The sequence below is a fragment of the Vanessa tameamea genome, chromosome Z, assembly GCF_037043105.1.
Source record: "Vanessa tameamea isolate UH-Manoa-2023 chromosome Z, ilVanTame1 primary haplotype, whole genome shotgun sequence".
Classification (NCBI taxonomy): domain Eukaryota; kingdom Metazoa; phylum Arthropoda; class Insecta; order Lepidoptera; family Nymphalidae; genus Vanessa; species Vanessa tameamea.
This window is the reverse complement of record NC_087341.1, coordinates 2,309,974-2,331,111: the sequence shown is the minus strand read 5'-3', so window position 1 is coordinate 2,331,111 and position 21,138 is coordinate 2,309,974. Positions and strand designations below refer to the sequence as shown.

Sequence of the window (21,138 nt, the reverse complement as noted above, 5' to 3'; positions counted from 1 at the left end):
AAATAAAATAAAATATGAGTTCAACCTAAAATAATTAAGTAAATTCTAAAATATATTTCTTTTCAATTACTCTCGAGGGTTTCCCGCTGATTCACAAATTGAATTGCGTGACGTAAGCAATAGGTATAGGGTGACATCTCATTGCATATTGAGGGGATGAAAGATGCGCGCGCAACGAAGCCGATCATGCGCAAAACTTGCACTATTCATTATTATACGAGTGAACTCTGGTCGATAAACTTGACGTCGGAGCGCGTCGCGCATGCACCCCTTGTGCTCGAATACCTGGTGCGATATCGACATGGCCGACAGCGAATTTGAAGAATTTCGCCGGGTATTCGACAAACTTCCACAGCACATCAAGGCCCCAACGCCTTTTTACTCGTAAGTTAATTTATCTCTATTAGTATCATCCGCCATCGATTTGCAAGACGAAAGTAGTTCCTTTAAAATGTCACCTAAAAATCGTTATTTTATTAATTAGAATTCTGGGAAGATATTATTTATGTATTCGGAGCAAATATTTTAATGGTTACATTGTGCTAATAGATTAGTGCCAAATGTTGGTTTGGAAGATGACTCGCCTTCATCAAAGAGCGAAGGTACGCCTGATGAAGAGGTCGGTGAAAATGAGACGGGTAGTGCGGCTCAAGCTGATGCGTCTCCGATAAATCAATCTGATGTGACGGACGCACAACGCAGCCCTCACCACCAAACATTTGCTAATGGCGAAAGAAGAAGAAGGAAACTACCAGAGATTCCAAAAACAAGAAAATGTAAGTCTTAATTTATTGGTAATATAAAAATATTTAATTATTTTGTTTTAAAAGATCGATTACTCAGCTGGCGAGCCTATTTGTTTTTATATTCAAGAACCGCTTGGGCGATTTATTTGTTCTACGTTGTTTGTGTTTCGTTGCAAAAGCATTGGCGATTTCAATTTATATATTTTAAATGTGAGTGTGTTAAAAAGATAGGTTTCGGTTTATTGGAGGGTTGAATCTGTGGTTTTCGTCATTCAACCATACTTACATATATACATATATCTAGTACATAATCTACTCACTTATGTCTGTATAAGTAGCGTAATTTTATCAATAAATAACGATTATAATATGGTACGTATTTATGACAAAAGAGAATATTTTCATGATTCATAGCATTTGTCATTGTCCGATTCAAAATCCAAATATTATTAAATACAATAAAAACATAAACGAACAAAATTAAAATTGAAGTATTTTATAAAAACATATTGCATATAATTAACTCGGAATGAAGTCACTGGCGCTATTGCATCTTTAAAATACTTTAGAAGTTATGGCTTTACTCTGAAATACCTTTTTCTTTTCTTCTAATCGATATGATATCAGCTTTGTTATTTTTATTTGTGTGTATTTTCGATACGAATTTTCGTTCTTTTTAACGTTCTTAGTTCCTTTTAATTAAAAAGAAATCTTTTTTGGTTTGTACAGGACAACATCATAACAATTAAGAATTTAGTTATTTATGAAAATGGTTTGTCAGACTGTCCTCTTCTGTTAAGAACAGGTTTATGTCTTTTTTTATGGTATCGGTTGGTGGACGAGCATATGGCCTGATGGTAAGTGGTCAACACCGCCTATAGACAATGGCGATGTAAGAAATATTAACCATTCCTTACATCGCCAATACGCCACCAACCTTGGGAACTAAGATGTTATGTCGCTTGTGCCTGTTACACTGGCTCACTCATCCTTCTAACCAATACTGAGTACTATTATTTAGGGGTAGAATATCTGATGAGTGGGTGGGTGGCCCTTCTTCCAAGTTGTTCCATTATAATTTATAATATATATTATGCTGTTTAGAGGGGTAATAGTGCCACTAGTGCCAGTGTCTTGGCTACAATACCACAGGCCATTTTAGATTGGGTGTTTTTTATATTTTTAATCATGTCCGTATGGTTTTATTTAGTTATTTTTTTATTATTATTATTGTTTTTTTTTTTCTTAAAGTTTATGTTTTTGAATAAATCATTTACCAAATATATTTGTTTCATGAGGATTATACTTTAGCTTTTCTAAGTAAAATGACGATATACTAGCAATGCATTCACATAAATGTAGATTAATTATATTTATAAACATATTATAACAAGAAAGAAGTACATCGTGTAATGCTTGTTTTTTTTTTTTATTTAATTTTCTTATTAATCGTTTGAAAGAGTTACTTTGATTGTAACGAAATGTTTAATGTGTTAAGTTTAATTGGTGATATTCATTTAAATTCAATCAATCGTTATAATTTGAACTTAATATAGGTTTATAAATAAAATCAGGCTTAAGAAATATATTTTCAACTGAGCCACTAATGAAAAATTTACAATTTCCAGCGGCGCTAGTTTCATCTAATCAGCCCGCATCATTGGCTGACGAATTAGGAGCTTTAACTGGTATGCTCATACGGCCAGGATGTCAAGGACGACCACTTCTCGTTCTGAAGTGTGGTTACCTTCTCGATGAAGATTCTAGCCCAGATTCTGAAAGATTACAGAGTCTCGGCGATGTTGACAGTGGTCACAGCACAGCGCACTCGCCTATCGACACCGGTCCGAAGAGTTTATCACCAACACCCTTGCAGCAAAATGGTAAGTATTTTTTATTTATCATAAGTATTATTTATTGGAGCCGAGATGGCCCAGTGGTTAGAACGCGTGCATCTTAACCGATGATTTCGGGTTCATACCCAGGCAGGCACCACTGAATTTACATGTGCTTAATTTGTTTATAATTCATCTCTTGCTCGGCGGTGAAGGAAAACATCGTGAGGAAACCTGCATGTGTCTAATTTCAACGAAATTCTGCCACATGTGTATTCCACCAACCCGCATTGGAGCAGCGTGGTGGAATATGCTCCATACCTTCTCCTCAACGGGAGAGGAGGCCTTAGCCCAGCAGTGGGAAATTTACAGGCTTATTATGTTATTATTATGTTATTTATCATTAGCCTCAATTCAATTTCATCTAGAAATGTAAAAAGATTGGTCGGGGACCAATTATTAGTGTCCATTTTGTATGCAGATAAATTTTTGATAATTTTGTCACATGAGTAACAACATTTTACTGTATTTGAATACGATATGACTTTGATCTCTAATATTGTGATTACTTACTTTACCGGATCTTAGTCGATCTCTGTGAACAGTTTTGTATATGTTTTAACGAAAACATTTATTAATAAAATTTGCCTTCAACTGCGATTTCGACGCTTTTAATTTGTAATTGTTATTAATCGACTTAAAAGAAATAAGAAAGGAGGTTATCTGTTATTGTTTTCTTGGGTACACTTCCCGTTTGGTGCCTTTTAAATTTAAAGAAAAAAAAAAACAATACGTGAGGGCGGAAAAAAGGACGAAATGTTTATGGTTTAAATTATTTTCTCAGAGTATTATTTTATTTTCTCAAAGTATTATTATTAGTTTATATAGAACTGCACACTTATCTCTTGAAAGTATAAAGGCGCAGTATCAGGAATTTAAGAAGGGTGTGGCATACTTTCAAGTGTTAATTTCTTTCTTGGTTGTTTACCTTCCATTCTGGTATAGTCTGGCGTTGCTTTGATGTTTTTGATATATAAAAAAATCGTACCTAGACGATTAATTATATTTCAAAAGCTTCTAAACAATAATTCGTTTCAACTTTACTATATTTCAATTATTTTGTTATATATATATATGAATTGAGCTATTAAAAGCACTTTTCAGTCGAAGTAAAATCATCGCTATTTAACAAGGACTAAAAAGTGTATCGGAAGAGTTACTGTATTCTTGCGAATACACGATGAAAGAAATCAGAAGTTATTTATTTTAAGCAACTTTATCAAATTCCATCATCAACCAAAAGTTTTATACCCGTTTTGCCATCGAACATATCAAAATTACCATTAATTTTTTTCAGCTTATTTGTTATAACATCTGGAGTATCGAGACTGTTGTTCACGACAGTATTTACATTTTTGACACCATGAATGCATCAAACATAATTTTATAATATGTGTTCCCACAATTTTCTAGAGTCAAATTATTTTTTTTGTAAAATCTTTCAGCAATTGATAAATGTAATGCACATTAATAAGTAATAAAATTAGTTATATTGATTGAAAAATGGTCTGGATGCCATTTACCTCTATTCGATCAGCCAACATAAATTGATTTCCATATTAAAATAGAATCAAAGTAACTGAAATAACATTCTGAATATATTTAATATGAATGGTTATTATTACTCTAAAAATATTCACACAAAATTCATCTCAATTAAATGTCTGGTTATTATATCCTTATTTTTAGATAAATGATTATTCTCTTTATAGTCGTTGGTAAATCCAGTACATTTCAAATTCAACAACAAATCAGACATGGCTCATAATAAAAAAACTTTTGATTTCTATATCTTGAGGTTCAACCGTTCCAAGTATTTTTAATTTGGGTATTAAGTTTTCATAATAATTATATATATCATTAAAAAAAATCAAATTTTATTGTTGGTGTAAAAATATATTATAATTTTATTAATTCCAGTGTCACCATCTTCGAGCTGCAGTATCAGTGGAATTAATTTTTCTGGCAATATGACAACGGTTCCTCACAGTCAACTTGAAATGTTAGAAGCAACACACAGAGGTCTACATAAATTCAATCCACGACATCACGATGAAATTGAAGTTGAAATTGGAGATCCAATATATGTTCAGAAGGAAGCTGAAGATTTATGGTGTGAAGGTAATTATATTAGTTTATTTGCCTTATAAACTATGTTGCCTTAATCGTATCGATATACAACGTCTTGAATCCTGATAATTTGGACTATAAGCAAAATTTCCAATTTAAATGTATAAAATGGTTTATCCTGGGGGTAAAAAAGTAATAACTTGAAAGTGGACATCGCCAATTTTAGTTTATATTATCTATTTTTTCATCACTCACTATCATCGTAGATCCCACTCAGGCTGGGACCACATCACTAGATGTGATCCCAGCCTAAGAAATATAGACAAATATTAACATATGTTTTTTCCAGGTGTAAATTTACGAACAGGTCAACAAGGTATTTTCCCTTCAGCCTACGCTGTGGATATGGATTATAACGATTTCGATCCCGCAAATGCCAAAGTTAAAAGGGAAAGATACTTATTAGGGTAAGTCGATATTTCTGAATTACTGCTTATTATTTTCACAACCACCAGGTAAATTTATGACTAAATATATTTTATTTTTGTTTAAATTGTTTATATATGAACAATATCCACTATACAGTAGTGGGACATTTATTGGATTATTTTCTTCCTCTCGCTAGAGGAAACGCTTGAGCAAACGCTGAGAGAAAACGCTTTTTCTGCGTCTGTTCTCGATGGTTTTATGATTTAAAGATATTTTGGCATTTTTTTACCGGTGTTCGATATCTGTGAGACATTATGACTCATTTGCACGTTTTACTCTGCACAAACTTTTGTTTCTTCTACTTTTGTTACTTCAGACATGAAGATGTCGTATAACGCTTGGCCATAACACATCCCTTAACTGGAGTTGGTTAAAAAATGCCATAGGTCGGCTATGAAAACGCTGAAGTAGTAAGGGTCCTTATTTTAAGGCATCATTGAGAATTAATATGTCGTCTCGGAGCGAGATCGAAAAGGCACGCAAGGACCACGCATATTTTTGTTGTCTGCGATAGTAGACAGCCTGAAAGATAAGCTGCAGGCCCACGGCATGTGGAAATTAATAGGGATACAGAATTGATAGCAGAAAGCTAAATTCCATCCAGACCAGCTCAATGTCCGGAAATAAACAACAGCGCAAATTTTAATGGATTTTCTTAAGCTACACCGCTATTTGTAAGAACACACATAAATAAATGTATATATTTTTTAATTACACTTTGATTTATTTAATTAAAATAATCCGAACGCAGTGTATTAAATAATTATATATTTATAAAAAAATGTATTACATCATAAAGGAAGTAGTCTGCATCGTATAAATATTAGGTGGAAAAGACTGTTTATTCGGATATAAGTTTCATGTAATGTTAATAATGAATATTTGTGAGTAAATAATTGTGAGCGCTCTAGTGGTCTACTAAACTTGTGTCATGTTTAACTTTGTTTATATTTACTACATGTATACACTGTTCGTTTTTGTTTAACTATTTGTGGATCTAGCGGCTACCATATAAAGCAGGACCAGTAAAATGTATCCTGTATTTCGATCAAGAATATTTACGTGGTGGCTTGGAGTTTCGAAGTTGAGAGTACGCACTCCCAACCTCAAAACTCCCAGTTACTACTGTTTATATCTCTGAAGCTGTTGGCCCTACGTCTGGATTGCTGTTACATCGCATCAAAAGAGTAAGTGAATTTAGAATTTAAGTGTATATTTAATACTTGTGTTCTATTGTATATGTACGCAATTGGTTAGTTTTCGTTGATAACGGACACCGCGTCAAATCGTACAGGACATCATCAGTCCATTATGTGTGAGATTTTTATGCGAAAGCTATTCCGTTTTGGCTTTGTTCAAGAAATGAGATGAATTACTTTCTTTTTTTTTTTGCAAAAGTGCAAAGAGCGCGCAAAATGAGTAACTGAAGAATAGCAGAGAGGAAATTGGAAGCCCTTTCGAACAATAAGAATATCCGATGCGAATTTCACCTTTCGCGGGATTAGGACATTGGGAATGTGAGCAGATTAAGGAGATAGCCATAGTGCAGCGGTGAGGTTTCACGTGTAAGTTTGGGCACCAGTGTTGAAGAGCTGTCAGGCTACTTGCAGAGTGACAGAGGACATAGCAAAATATGTAAATCTAGAAAAGATTAGAATCGAAATCTGACTTCAAAACGTGAATGTGGATATCATGAAATTGTCTTAATGATTTTTGATGTGACTAGTCCTGTTCTTCTGATCGGGGATTTTTCTAAAGTATATTTAGTCTTTATAAGCTTATGTGAAACTCTTCGCCGATACAACAGGGGAACCAATGAGTGCGTTCAGTTTATAAAAGCTAAGTTGGTTTATTGATTTAGTATGCTGTCTCCGAAATGAATATATTTATTATATGTATATATACATCTAGTTTGTACATGAAACTAAAGTTTTTTTTATTGTTACAGATATATGGGATCCGTTGAAACTTTAGCTCACAAAGGTACTGGAGTGGTCTGTCAAGCGGTTAAAAAAATTGTAGGTGAAGCGAATGGAGAGCCAGGAGCACAACCATGCATATTAGAAGTCTCAGACCAAGGTCTTCGAATGGTTGATCGATCAAAACCTGACGTAAGTTTACTTCGATGCAGTTTAACCTTTTAAATTTTTATGCAACAGTTAGATAGATAAAAATGTTTAAAATTGATAACACAATAATTAAATTTACTAATTAATTAAATAAATTCGAAAAACCAATTCCAATCAAAGAACGAGTAAATAACTTAGATATATTTTGCATTAAAAATAGTTCTTGCTTAATATTTATTTATTTATAATAAAACGCTACTATTACATTAACTTTAACGATATCGCATAAATTCAATGTTAAACTAAATTAAACCTCATATTTTGGGAAGTATGATTTTTCGCTAACTAGTTGTCTCCATCAATGGGCATTATTCTAGTCGTCAATTTAGGATTAACTGCAAGAATAGAGTCAAGTCTAAAATCATTGACTTTAGACTTGATTTTAGATTAAAATTCAATAATAAAAATTACTTACCCGAACGATCTCTAATAAATAATGATTTCATATTTACACATTAATTCAATTTACAATATTTTTACCTTTTTTATTTTTTTATTACAACAGCGAAGTCGAAGTGGTCCGTGCATCGACTACTTCTATTCTCTCAAGAACGTCTCCTTCTGCGCTTTCCATCCTCGCGATCATCGTTACTTGGGATTTATCACAAAACACCCGACACTGCAGAGATTTGCTTGTCACGTGTTCAGGGGGTCGGAGTCTACGAGGCCAGTCGCGGAAGCTGTAGGGTAAGACTATTCATCACAGTAAGTTTTCAGTATTTGTTTTAGTCCAATGGACGTTCGTTGAAGATGAACTATGGCAACATATTAATTTTTGCTTATGATAAATATAACCAGCTGTCAGTAAATTCACAGAAAAGTTCTTTTGATATATCTTTTATCACTGCAGCTTAAATTTATGTTAGACGAAGACTTTTATATTTAATCTTCGGAGTAGCTCATAGTCAGAATCAAACCTGAGCTATTCAAGACACTTGTAGTAACAAATTGACACTTTATCGCAATCGAATCGAAACATTATTTATTGTTGCCGTTCCGTTGTTTTCCCATTCTATTAACACTATAATCCAGATTAGGTTTGGGTCGCTGTTAGATCTTAATATAACCGAGACCGTGTCGTAACCGATATAAATTTACGATTAAGCCGAGTTAAGTTTTCGTGAAGAGTCGAAGTTGAATCGAAATAGAATCGTAAACTTCTTGTAACCGTTATACGTTAGTAGAATTGACCACCAGATCATTATATTAGTAATATTTTATCATTTAATATCTTACAAAGTATATATGAACATTATACTTGAAACGCCAAATACCAAATACGTCCGAATCCTTAGGTACATTATTACATTGCCTACGCACATATAACGAATGTACTTTAGCTATGCAATTTTATTTAAGTGTGCAAAATGCATTTTGGAAATATTGATAATATTAATAAGCGCTGTGTGGACGATTACTGTACTTACTTTTTTGTATGTTTGGAAACCCTTCGAGCTATGTGTATAATGGTTTTATTATTGTTATAATCTCTAAGTAATTAATATTTATTATTTTTATTTCAGGAGAGCGTTCCAGAGGTTCTATCAGAAGTTCATTGAAACCGCGTACCCGATTGAAGATATCTACATTGAATAAAAATACAAGCAATAACTTTTTCGTCTATGTTACATGCTTTCGTATTTAAAATTCACAGACTCTTAGCGTGATTATAATCGATTATAAGTTAGTTAAAGGTTAAGCTAACGATCTTGAATAAATTAAAAAAATGAACTTCCGTTTACAGGTTACGAGAAACCATAGGTTATATTATATAGCGATTATGTAGTTATCACGTCGGTTAGACTTCGAGCAACGTAGCTTAGATCGATTCCATTTTATACCTCAAATATATGCCTTTTTGTAAAATTTCGCTCAAAACAAATCATAATATATTAATAAACGCTAAGTGACTGTGAAACATCCGAATAACCTTTATGTAGTCTACTGAAAATCCTATCACCATTTAAGAGTATAAAAATAATTATTAATAAAGAAATAAAAATCTAGGTATTATTAATTCAATAATACATAAGTCTAAGAACGCAATACTATTTTTATTATAGAAGCTGTTTTGACACGTTAATTTTTAAAATAAATTATCTTATCAAAAAAAAACATTAATAAATAATTTAAAATGTATTTAGCAAGAACAATACTCTATAAAATTTTAAAAAATAGAATAGTTACCTGTAAAATATTAAACTCGGTACTAAGTAAATTATAAAATTAATAAATAATCAAGAAAGATAATACAACAGCAATCAAAGTCAGATTTACTGATCTGACTAAATCCTGAACGTTCATTGGTCGGATATTGTTGTATCGACTGCCATCGACCAATCAGATTTAAGAAAAATTACTTAATCTGACTTTGATCAATGTTTCAGAAATTGTTCGATAGTTTCATACATTAAATACAGTAATTGATTATACACGCACTTTGATCCAACTGTATAAGACGCATTCATAATGCATCTCCTCGTCTCTACTGGATGGAAGTTACCATCAGCGAGTATAATATAATGTCAAATTTATATTTTTTGGCCCAGCTTGAAGTTTTAAATTGTCTTAGACGATTGCAATAGTTAATATGGATTTAATTGATTTATATTTTAACAAAAATTATTGACAATAGACGTATATTTTACATTATTTATTTGGTGATACGGATTTTCTGGTGCCATGTTTATTTAACAGCTGTTTAAACGCTGTAGCCTCGAGCATTTACAAATGATATGAAACTGTTTATAGAAATACGAGTATAATTTTAAATAATTATCATATTATTTCCACACAAGCCTTGCAATGCCTTGCTTGCGACGAATAACAATTTAAATTTTAAATGATACAATAGAACGATATCATAGAAGCTGGTGAAACCAATGTAATGTGATTTGGCGGTACTAACATCTCTATATATTTATATGAATAGAAATAATACATTGAATGATTTTTAAATGAATTAAATATTTTTAATTTAATATAAATTATAAATCATTTAACATGTGGAGAAATATCTGAATCTCGAATAGCTGTGATATAAAACAGTTGATTTCCAGTGTAGTTGTCTTACGTTTATCAATGTTTTATCATTATTTTGATAACCTCAAATTAAGTGAGATTTCGCTGGTATTTATCTTTCTAGCTCATTAAGATTTATATCAATTAGATATTGTATCGATGTTTATCGATTATATTGTTTAGATTAGTATATAAAAAAAAAAAACTTAATTTAATCGAAAAGTTACCAATATGGCACCGACTCTTCTTAAATACACCTATCGTATGTTCAAGGTTCAAACACACGACTTTAAAATAACAAAAAATTATAAACTGTACACCGATTATTATAAATATGGTTCACAATGTAAATAATTATCATATTATTCATAAATATTTATTAATCGTATGATAATTAAAATATACTTTGTCTCCTTCTATCCGACTTAATATATCATTTAAACGAATGAGACAAATACTATTTTATTTATAATACGTTTACTTACCTTTATGACTAAGCCAATTGGTTTCAATTTAAACACATGTATGATGCGATATCTCAATAATATTTAACTGTTTCATCAATCTAGTCACTCAATAAATCGAATTAAAGGAATGACTTACTTTTACATACGTTGGGTTATGGGAGGAGGAGGGGGGGGGGTGATGTTTTTACATGCAAACACATTTGCAAGGTTTACTTTATCGATTAATTCTTAAATGATATTTATGTTATGAATTCATAAAAAAAAAATATTGCGTTATATTTAAATTACAAAACCCTTTTGGACTATTTTAAACAAATCTTTTTAAATCATTTTCGTCAGTTGTCATTTCTTAGTGGTTTTAAGAACGATTTTGCATAAGTCAGAAAATTTTCCATATATCGTTTTAAAATTTAAAAAACTACTATAAACTTTGTATGCAATTGGATTACATTTTGTATATAACTTGGAAGGACATATATTATTTTCGCATGCTTATTTTTCATGCAAATTCAAATGAAGTGAATATGATAATACTATAAATAATAAGTCTAGTCTTAACAAATTATCTGTCAATATCAAATATGAATTTAGCAAAAAATTATGTTTAATTATATTTTAATTCCCAAACTGATTCATGTACTAACAAACATACCAATCATAGACAAAAAAGGTTTAAATAAAATTACTGAATAAAATTCAAAATATTTATTTATCAAACTTTAACGTAGATAGTGCATCATAAATGTATTTAAATATGTTGTAAATATATCTTATGTAACGTCGGCAGATTTCGATAAAAAGTTAGCTATGGTTAACAAAGCTAAATGATGCTGTGACTCGAAAGGATAAAAAGAATGTTATTTATTTTTCCAATGCTGTAATAGCGTACTTGACATGTTGAGTAAAGCATTAAAATGTATTATGTGGGACTGATGTTCAATTGTTTTATTTGAAATCCATCCATTGAATTTTTTTTTATTTCTGGTATTAGTCGTGTTACGGGATTGCATTGGATGTAAAGCTACCGCTGGCTTCGAATGGCAGTGGACTGTTGATTCTACTGAGAACAACCGGCATGAAACTGAGCAGTTTTAAATATTCAGAATATAATACTATTTATTATAAAAAGGAAAAACTCAACGCTTTTTATTAACTATATACCAATTTTGTTAAATTATACTAATGTCTTCTTAACATAAAATTTTAATATTTTAACTGCAAAGTAACAACTTATTGACTACTGATTAATAAATACCAAAATTATATCAAAAAATATGATTTAAACAAAAAAACACTTTATAAAATATTAACAAGATTAAGTCGATTCGAAGAATGACTGTATTCGGATATAAGATAATCGTAAAATTCTCATATATTTTAAATTAATTTATACATATACTGAATTTATAATATCACATAATTAATTTATATCAATAGAAAATTTTAAATTAATTCTACGTATACAAACAGTTACTCGTTAACTCTGTGAAATATTTTTTTTATCAACTCAGCGTTTTTAATATCTATTGTTGGTTTATATTTACTTACATAAGATTTATTAACATTAAAGCCTTAATTATATGCAAATAATAATTCAAAATAGTTACTATACTGTAGTTACTATAATGACCGCGTTGAATGGTGACTAAAATGCTAGCAGTATTTCCCCGTTGAATCGCAATTCCAATCCAAAATAATACTATCGTTTATGTTAATTAACAATATATTAAATAAAATAACATGTCATTCTATTGACGATTTACGAATTCTCGAATCATCGCTCTCAACAGAGGATTGATGTTGTTGTTTATTGTTATGCTTACGGATGCTTTCGCTAGTCTAAGTCGCTACCAAAATTGTAGAGCTCCTTAAAAAAGACTTCGTTCCGGTAGTTCTGTCATATAACAGTGTGAAATTAAGTGATGTTTATTATTTTTTTTTAAATCAATAAGTCAAATTTTATTTATATTTCAATTCGTGGTTTTTGGGTGAATTTTTATTATACTTATTCGGAGAAATTTACGAAACCATGTTACACTAGCTTATTGTGCTGAGAATGTTCTTACGAACAAATTGATGTGTATTTGTTTTTTTTTTCATATAATTAAGTATTAGTTGATTTTCTTTCATTGGTAAATAAAGTTTCTGTTACATTTTAGACGTAAATGGAAACTCAGATTAACTAACCGAAAATACGAGTAAGAAACTAGGCAGTTCTTGGCAATGCTCTCTTGAACAATTGCCAGCGCTCATTACCACAGCGACACTAACATTGATTTTGTTTGTTACGTAGGCTCTATACAGATTACACTTTATTTATTCCTTATAACTGGAATAATGTTAATTTTGTTCAGTATTTCGGTACGTCTGCCACAAAACTGTATCAATTTTACGTCGCGTGGAACAGTCACAAAATTGTTAGCAATATGATATTGGGCTTATCGAAACATTTTTGTCATTTTTGAAACATGAAAATTAAATCTTTTCATTCATAAAACAAAGTTTTTGTCAAAATATTTATATTTATTCAAAATATCGCCACCGCCACACAAATTAAATAATTATAAACACAAGGGGTGTTTTTTGTGAACAATCATCATTGAGTAGGAACTTGGAGGTAGAGCTTTGTCCAAGCTCCTCTGTGTAGGTACCACCTGCTCATTAGATATTCTAACGCTAAACAGCAGTACTCAGTATTGTTGTTTTCCGGTTGAAGGGTGAGTGAGCCAGTGTAACTACATTCACAAGGGACATAACATCTTAGTTTCTAAATTGGTAGCGCATTGGCCATGTAAGTATATAATGTAATGGTTAATATTTCTTACAGCGCACTTGTCTATGGGTGGTGGTGACCACTTACCATCAGGTGGTCCATATGTTTGTCCGCCAAATTATATCATTAAAAAAAATCTGGAAAATTGGACACAATTTTTTTCTCCCGAGAAAGTATCTTATTTTAACTAATGTGGCACGTGGCGTCCACTGAAACTAATCCCTTCATTATATTAGCAAATCATTTGAACCCAATCAGCCTCTATAATGGTTGTGATATCACAATAGTTTGCTTGCAGTCGAAATGCTGAATACAGTTGCTCGATTTGGAAGGATAGGTCGCCAGTTTTTTTTTCTGTCACCCAAAATCCTCGTTCGTGTAAACGTTCCTAGTGCTGAGATGTTATAACTACCGATTAAAATATTTATTTTTGCAATAAGTAGTTTCTACATCTTCATGTAGTTAAATAAGCTTCTAAAAATAGATTATGTATTTATTTTGTACGCTGATGTCAGAGTTACACTTAAATAAAATAGAATTATGTATATAAAGAGATAATAACATCAGAGTGATCACATGAAGTTACTTAACTTAAGTCTGAGAGACTAACATGTTTGAATTTTCTATTTTTAACAAAGAGTAAAAGTAAATTTTCATAATCTTGTAATGAGGAATTTATTTTGTATATATATAATCAACATGTAGAGTAGATTGCAAATGGGTAGGCAATACTCACGCGGGCGAAACCGCTTGAAACCAGTTATTCAAAAAAATATTAAAAATTAAGAAAAAAACGTATTTGATTAATATGAACCATCTATTGTATTTTAAGTAAATCTTTTGAACTCTTTACAATGTCCTTTGCTTATATGATCGAAAAATAAAATATATTTTTTTCATATAACTTTATTGAATCACAGAACTAAAAATAGTACAATGTTAGGTACTACATACACGCTTTAAAGTTATTCAGTTTGAGCAACATCATTAAACACACTAATACACAACAGAAATAATCAAGTAGTACATAGAGACAACAACAATTAAAAAACAATATACATCATTAAATAAACTTACAATAAAGTTATAAATAATTACTTCACCAGTTCATAATTATTTCAATTTAAAACTCGATCGCATTTGCGACGGATTTTTTCTACTGGCTTAGACAAAGTTAATTCAATACGATCGTAGCTTAAAAAGATCAATTACGTTAAATGTTACAGGAAATTATTCGTTAGACAATCAATGAACCATTTCTAGGCAAGAGCCTTCTTAAGGCGGTTTATAAATTATTTCATTGCGAATTGATTGATGTGTCAGAATATCAGCACTCAGTCGTAGACTTGTTCTTTTGCGTAACTTCAATGCTTCAAAAATCTTAAAATCCACGTATTCTATCTATTAAGCGATCTCGTCAATAGTGACAACCATACGAAACAATTAAATTGCTTCCTAACTTTGTCTAAGCCCTTAGGCTATTACTAGATACAATAATATTGATATTCGTATTTTTATATACCGACTATTAACAGCTCTTTTGAACGATAGCAAACAAATTATTTTATGAAAAATAAACAGTGCTATCGAATAAAATCGCCGTTTTTTCGAATCTCAAATTGAAATAACACCTCTGATGATTAATAAATTTAACAAATTGATAACTTAAAATTAACAATTACAATAAAAATTATTATTTCGAATAAATATTTTATAATAAATCCAAATCATATATTGATTTTAAATTCGTAAAGTTTTCATAGATTTTAACGATTCAGAAACGTTTAGTCGAGATATAGCCAGCAAATTATCAATTACGTTTTAAATGCAATCTGTTAAAATAATTCATGAAGCGTAGCACTGCAAACAGCACATAGAAATTTAAGGTGACAGTTAAAGGATAAACTCTCATTCGAATGAATGACGTCTTCACAAAATGCCCCGGAGAGTCAGTGCAGATAAACCGGGTTGATTAGTTTGTAATATATTGACGTGTCTTGACGAAATAAAATTTCAACTTTTCTTTATTTAATATTGATGTTTTAAAGTACATTCACGTGAAATATATTTCAAACTTTCCATATTAAAAGAGTTAGCCAGAAAAGGTATGAAATGAAAATGGACTACTCGATAGCTCACTTTCGTGTATAGAGACTAGGGCCGTAATAAGGATAACACAACTAGTGACACGGTATCCAATACGTTACGTCTCATGCGCTTGTAATTACCCTGGATCATGCAGGCTCATGAACCATTGAAAACAGAATACAGAAATACAGAGTATTGTTCAGATTGACGATATAATACCTAGTGAGTCGATCGTAATTTACATGGTGGGCACTGTGAAAGCCATCTGCGAAGGTATCACCCATTCATTAACATATTCTACCGCCAAACAGCAATACTTAGTATTATTGTGTTCCGGTTTGAAGAGCGAGTGAGCCAGTACAGGCGCAATGGACATAACATCTTACTTCCCATGATTGATGGTGCATGGACGATGTAAGAAATGGTTAATATTTCTTACAACGCATGTGTCTATGGGCAGTGGCCCATTTGCCCGTTCACCAACATCGTAAAAAAAACTTCTAGTCAGTATTAAGTTCAGTCAAAAAAATAATGCACCATCGATTACTTACTGTTTTGTTAACTAGTTTTTTTAAATTATTTTTATTAATATGTTAATTTCTGGTTAATCACGGTTATCTGCACTGCCTGTATTTACGGTAATTTTGAGGTTTAAGAAGGATCGTAATGTTAGTCATACACACCTAGTTAAAGCTATAGAATAATAGATGACGCGTTATAAACGACGTCCGAGTATTATTTAAGTATAAGCGGACGGTGTACTCCTAACCTTATCTGTGTAAAGATTGAGTCTCATCTATGCGATTTATTTACCAGAATAATTGAATATATTCTTCCGAATTATATGACTACAGAATTTTAGATTTTGTTCATGAAGTTTTCGTCAATTGGAATTTTGATGCTACGTAATGTTTTTTATATTTTTATTTTCGCATTAGATGAGATTCAAATCTTGTTTAAAAGGCCCTGCAATTAATAATTCGTCCTAAGGAGATTACGAAAACGTAAGATCTTTGGCAATGTTCATGTAACCGGATTAAAACATTATGTCTTCCTAAAGTTTGTGTGAAAACAATAATAATCGTATCGAATAATATATACGTCCGGAATGTTGATATGAAATCTGTGAACGTTTTTTGTGAATATTATTCAATAGCTAAAAAAAAATCGTTCTATTATTCCTTGACACAGCAATTTCATCGTCCTTTTTACACGTATACGTAAGGAAGGGGACAGCTATAGGACTGGATGTCCAAGAACGAAATGAATGACAATCACAACCAAATCTCGAGGCGTAACTTTAAGTACATCTTGCCGATGACGTCACGTCAATAAGAACATCTTAATTCATTACTGGAAGTGTAATCTGCCACACTATGTATCATCCATGCTTAGATATCATTTGAAATTATGCTCAACCGAATCTCTTTAACATGTATTCGAGTTTTGAAATACAATAACGAAATAATTATCTAAACATCAAGATGATTACAAAGATTAACTAACACTGATATTAAATACTATTTTGAATGTAAAACATGAATAGCCTAAATTTGGCACTAAAATGGTTGACTTGAAGACAATGTGACAACTAATTGGGTACAATTAATGCATTGTAAAATTTATGCATCAAAATCTTGTTAAATATTAAAATACAGGGTGTATATGATCTAAGTATGATGAAAAGGGGGAAATTTTAATTGAATAAATTCGTGAATAACTTTCGTAATATAATGAAGTATAACCAGTCTAAATGTGCTATCGAAATAATGAATTTGGATCAACGTCTAGATCATCGTTAATTGGAGATCAAAAATGAAATGTCAAATAATTCTAACAATCTGGGTCGGTTGGGACTGGCGCACGTCTGGCGAAGCGCAGCGCAGAGCATGGTGGCAAAGGGACAAGCCGCGCACCCTAAGTGCATATGCTTGAACGACCTGAAAACTACATAATGCCAATGCGAGTAAAGATGTCCTGGGAGAGAGAGCTAATTTTTTAAATTGTATCCAATGCAATTTTATTAATAGATAGTAAATTACTCTAAGCCTGCGATTCACCGGGTATGCGCTAGACCAACTTATGGAAACATACGTCTTCGCCGACAACAGAACTGTATGAGCTGAAATAGCTATGACGGTATCACAATTTAAATAAATATGCGGAATTATCTACTTCATAATTTTGTCTTTCTATCAAATGAGTTCTGTATTCATTTTCAAAGAAGATTGAAAATCGTGTTTTATTGAATAAAAAAGGCGATAACGAATGTCTTCTCATAAAATGATTAATAAAACATTCTTCAAATATTCGGACAGAGATCACAATGAAGACATGAATTACATAAACGAATGTTAATATATCGATTGAAATTACGTCACAACATACAATTTTAATCAATAAAGGATATATTCTTTAAAACTATTACAATGATTCAAATTTGATTTTATAACTATAAACTAACATGAAACGTTTACATAAAACTCTTTCAATTAGTCTCCAAACCAAATTCAGCATTCGCACGGTATTTCAATACCTAGTACCATGGCTTCATCGCCAACATCTTCCTAATTTCAGTATCCTCTTTGAAAGAGTATTGTATGTAAGTGCCCTCTAATATAAATTTACTTTATTACGTAAGTTTAAGTAAAATATGAGTACATAGAGCATGTTTACCACCAGTTTCTGAAAATTTGATCAAAGTCGGTTTACCTAACTCGATTTTAGCCATCATGGACATTGGCGAGCCAACCAATGACGCAATAGGCGCGCAAAAAGCGTTCATTTAATCAAATTAACTAAACTGAGTTAGATCAAAAATTCAAAATCTGACGGTTAACGTCTCAAGTAAAACTAACATCGAATTTTAAATTTTTAAAAATTGTATACTCTATTCCAACTTCAATGAAACGTCACCTTTATGAGCGTTGAAATTCAGCGGCGAACTTTTGCGACCGTAGACATCGGATCGGTACTATCAATGCACGGATTCTACAACTGCGATTTAACGAAAACGTTCGATGCGAAATGAAAAAATTTAAAAAAAAAAAAACAAGTGAATAATGCTTATTGTCAGATCAACTAAACATGTATTGTATTTTCGAATTCATGAGTGAACGATCAATGATAAAATCACTTTGATTTTATCATTCACTAAATATAAATTATAAATTCATTATAAATTTAGACATTAAATTCGTTATGTTATATAAGTTACCTAAAATTCTATCGCGTGTGTCTTTTGATTCCTCTGTTGTTGTTATTCGATTAACGTTTAATTCTCGTGTGTGCTTTTTGCAGGCATTAAATTCTAAAAGCAAATCAACTGCCGCGTGTTTAAAATTTTAAAATCATTCGTTTATCAAAAACTCTATATTTCATGATGTTGCTTGTACATGTTGCAGTGATAATAATTATTCTATTTGATATCTAAAAATCTGATTCCGTCGCTGTACCAGTATTCAACGCGATCACTTGCATCAATGTTTCATTACACTGTTCAGTGTCTACTCCGCTTACAAATATTCTAAATAATGATAAAATACATCAATCGGATAAATCTAAACAGTAAATAATGGTTATAATTTTGTATTTTTTTTTTCCTAACTTTAATTTAAATTTTTCATTATAATAGTTACATTATATATACGTGTGATTTATATTTAATTTAAGTAATTTAGAATTTGGTTGCGCATAGGAGATAAAACGGTCGGCGAGCGTTTCGACTTAAGAGATCATTTTATAATTACGATAATATTTTAATACTAATTCTAATAAATAAAATGACTTGATTGTTTTTTCTCAACATAACAGTCAATATATAATATAAAGGAAACTCTTTGTCATTTTGCGCTAATGAATCTTGAGGCTTAGAATCAAAAGCTTTACAAAATACAAACTAAGAACTATTTGGTAAATATTAAAATTAAAAAAAAAAACGCGCGCCGCCCTCCTCTCCATACTGAGCTACACTAACTACTTAATACTAAGTGCAGTAATTTATTAATTATAATATAATCCTATATTATATTTATTTATAATTTATATATTTGAATTACTTCAAAAATAATTATTGTAAATTATATTTACTCTGACTATGTTTCAACAGCGTAACATTTCTTTATAAATACCATTCTATAAATTACAAACTTAACTTGTTGGATAAATGCAAACTCAAACATAAATGTTTAAATTCCTCTAGTACCTTATAACTCTTTACTATATATTTCTATCAGAAATATTTATAATATTATGATATATTTTTTCAAATATCGTTTTTAGTATTGCTTCTCAGGTACACTTAGTATTTGCCACGGTCTATTATATTAGAAATAAAACATTCTAAGCCCAAACAGTAATTATGAACCGAATGTATAATGACTAGAAAGTTTGGCAAAACAATCGAATATAATCAGCTTAAAGTACTTAATGATACTCATTCATTACAAAAATTTAAACGAATCAAATTACTGTAATATATATTTAAGATTTAATTAAAAATATAAATATTCCAAACATTGAGCAAATCTTGTAACATAACTATACTTTATTTAGATATTTTGACTTGAATGTATTTTGTAAATATAATTAAATAATATGCAAATAATACCGGAGCAATATATAACAAAATAATATACATAGTATAATTATATAATTGCGTGACTGTTTCTAATTTATTTATAGTACTAATCTTGCTCACAGCACTACGTTCCTTTTAATTAATATAATTAACTTACATTGCATTAATATTTAAATACGTAAAATTTCATCTCATAAGTTTAATTAATAGTAATTATGTGATCAATAATGGGAACAGTTTACTTAAGGACACATTATTATATTTATAATACTGAGCGAAACGCTACAATGAGTTTGAGTTCACGGAGTATTTAATAAAAGCTTAAAGTCTCTTGGACCACTCGTATTAAATCCCCTTCGCTATGACCGTGAACTTTAAACTTGGTTTCCTATGTTTCATACCTAAATATTATGATATATTTATGTGGATTTGTTTTCTATTTGTAGATAATAATTATAAAAAAATAATCAAAAATACTCTGTTTTCATAAAGCGGTTCTTTGTGACATGTTTTTAATCTGTGCCAATTTCGTGGCTGTCCAGAATAAACAGTGCTCTGAAATAGAGAAAAAAGTATTATACGCTTTCGCCTTAGCGATATACAGTACTTGTATCTGCTGTTGAATACTTTTTTTAATATAAGAATTGGCATTCGACGTTACGACGTCAAGTATCTATTACGTTTCGAAGTACAATGTGTACCTGAATTTTTTATCATTGATACTTTATTATACCAATAAGGCCATGGAACTCCATTTCAGATCAAGGTTTATTTGATATTAAGTGTAAAGCGGCTTTATACGTCCAAACACACATATAAATATATATATATTTAACAAATTTATTTACATATTGCTCAGGGTTCCGCAAGTCTCATCTACG

The 21,138-nt window shown here is 30.8% G+C and overlaps 1 protein-coding gene across 1 annotated transcript; it reads left to right on the top strand.

Moving 5' to 3' along the window:
* Window positions 1-227: 227 nt before the first annotated feature.
* On the top strand, window positions 228-9,309 carry LOC113403895 (JNK-interacting protein 1). The gene is made up of 8 exons (XM_026644520.2): window positions 228-384; window positions 550-776; window positions 2,375-2,629; window positions 4,562-4,762; window positions 5,061-5,178; window positions 7,149-7,311; window positions 7,835-8,016; window positions 8,853-9,309. The coding sequence occupies exons 1-8, from the start codon at window positions 263-265 to the stop codon at window positions 8,923-8,925; spliced, it is 1,341 nt and encodes a 446-aa protein (XP_026500305.1). The 5' UTR covers window positions 228-262; the 3' UTR covers window positions 8,926-9,309.
* Window positions 9,310-21,138: the final 11,829 nt, after the last annotated feature.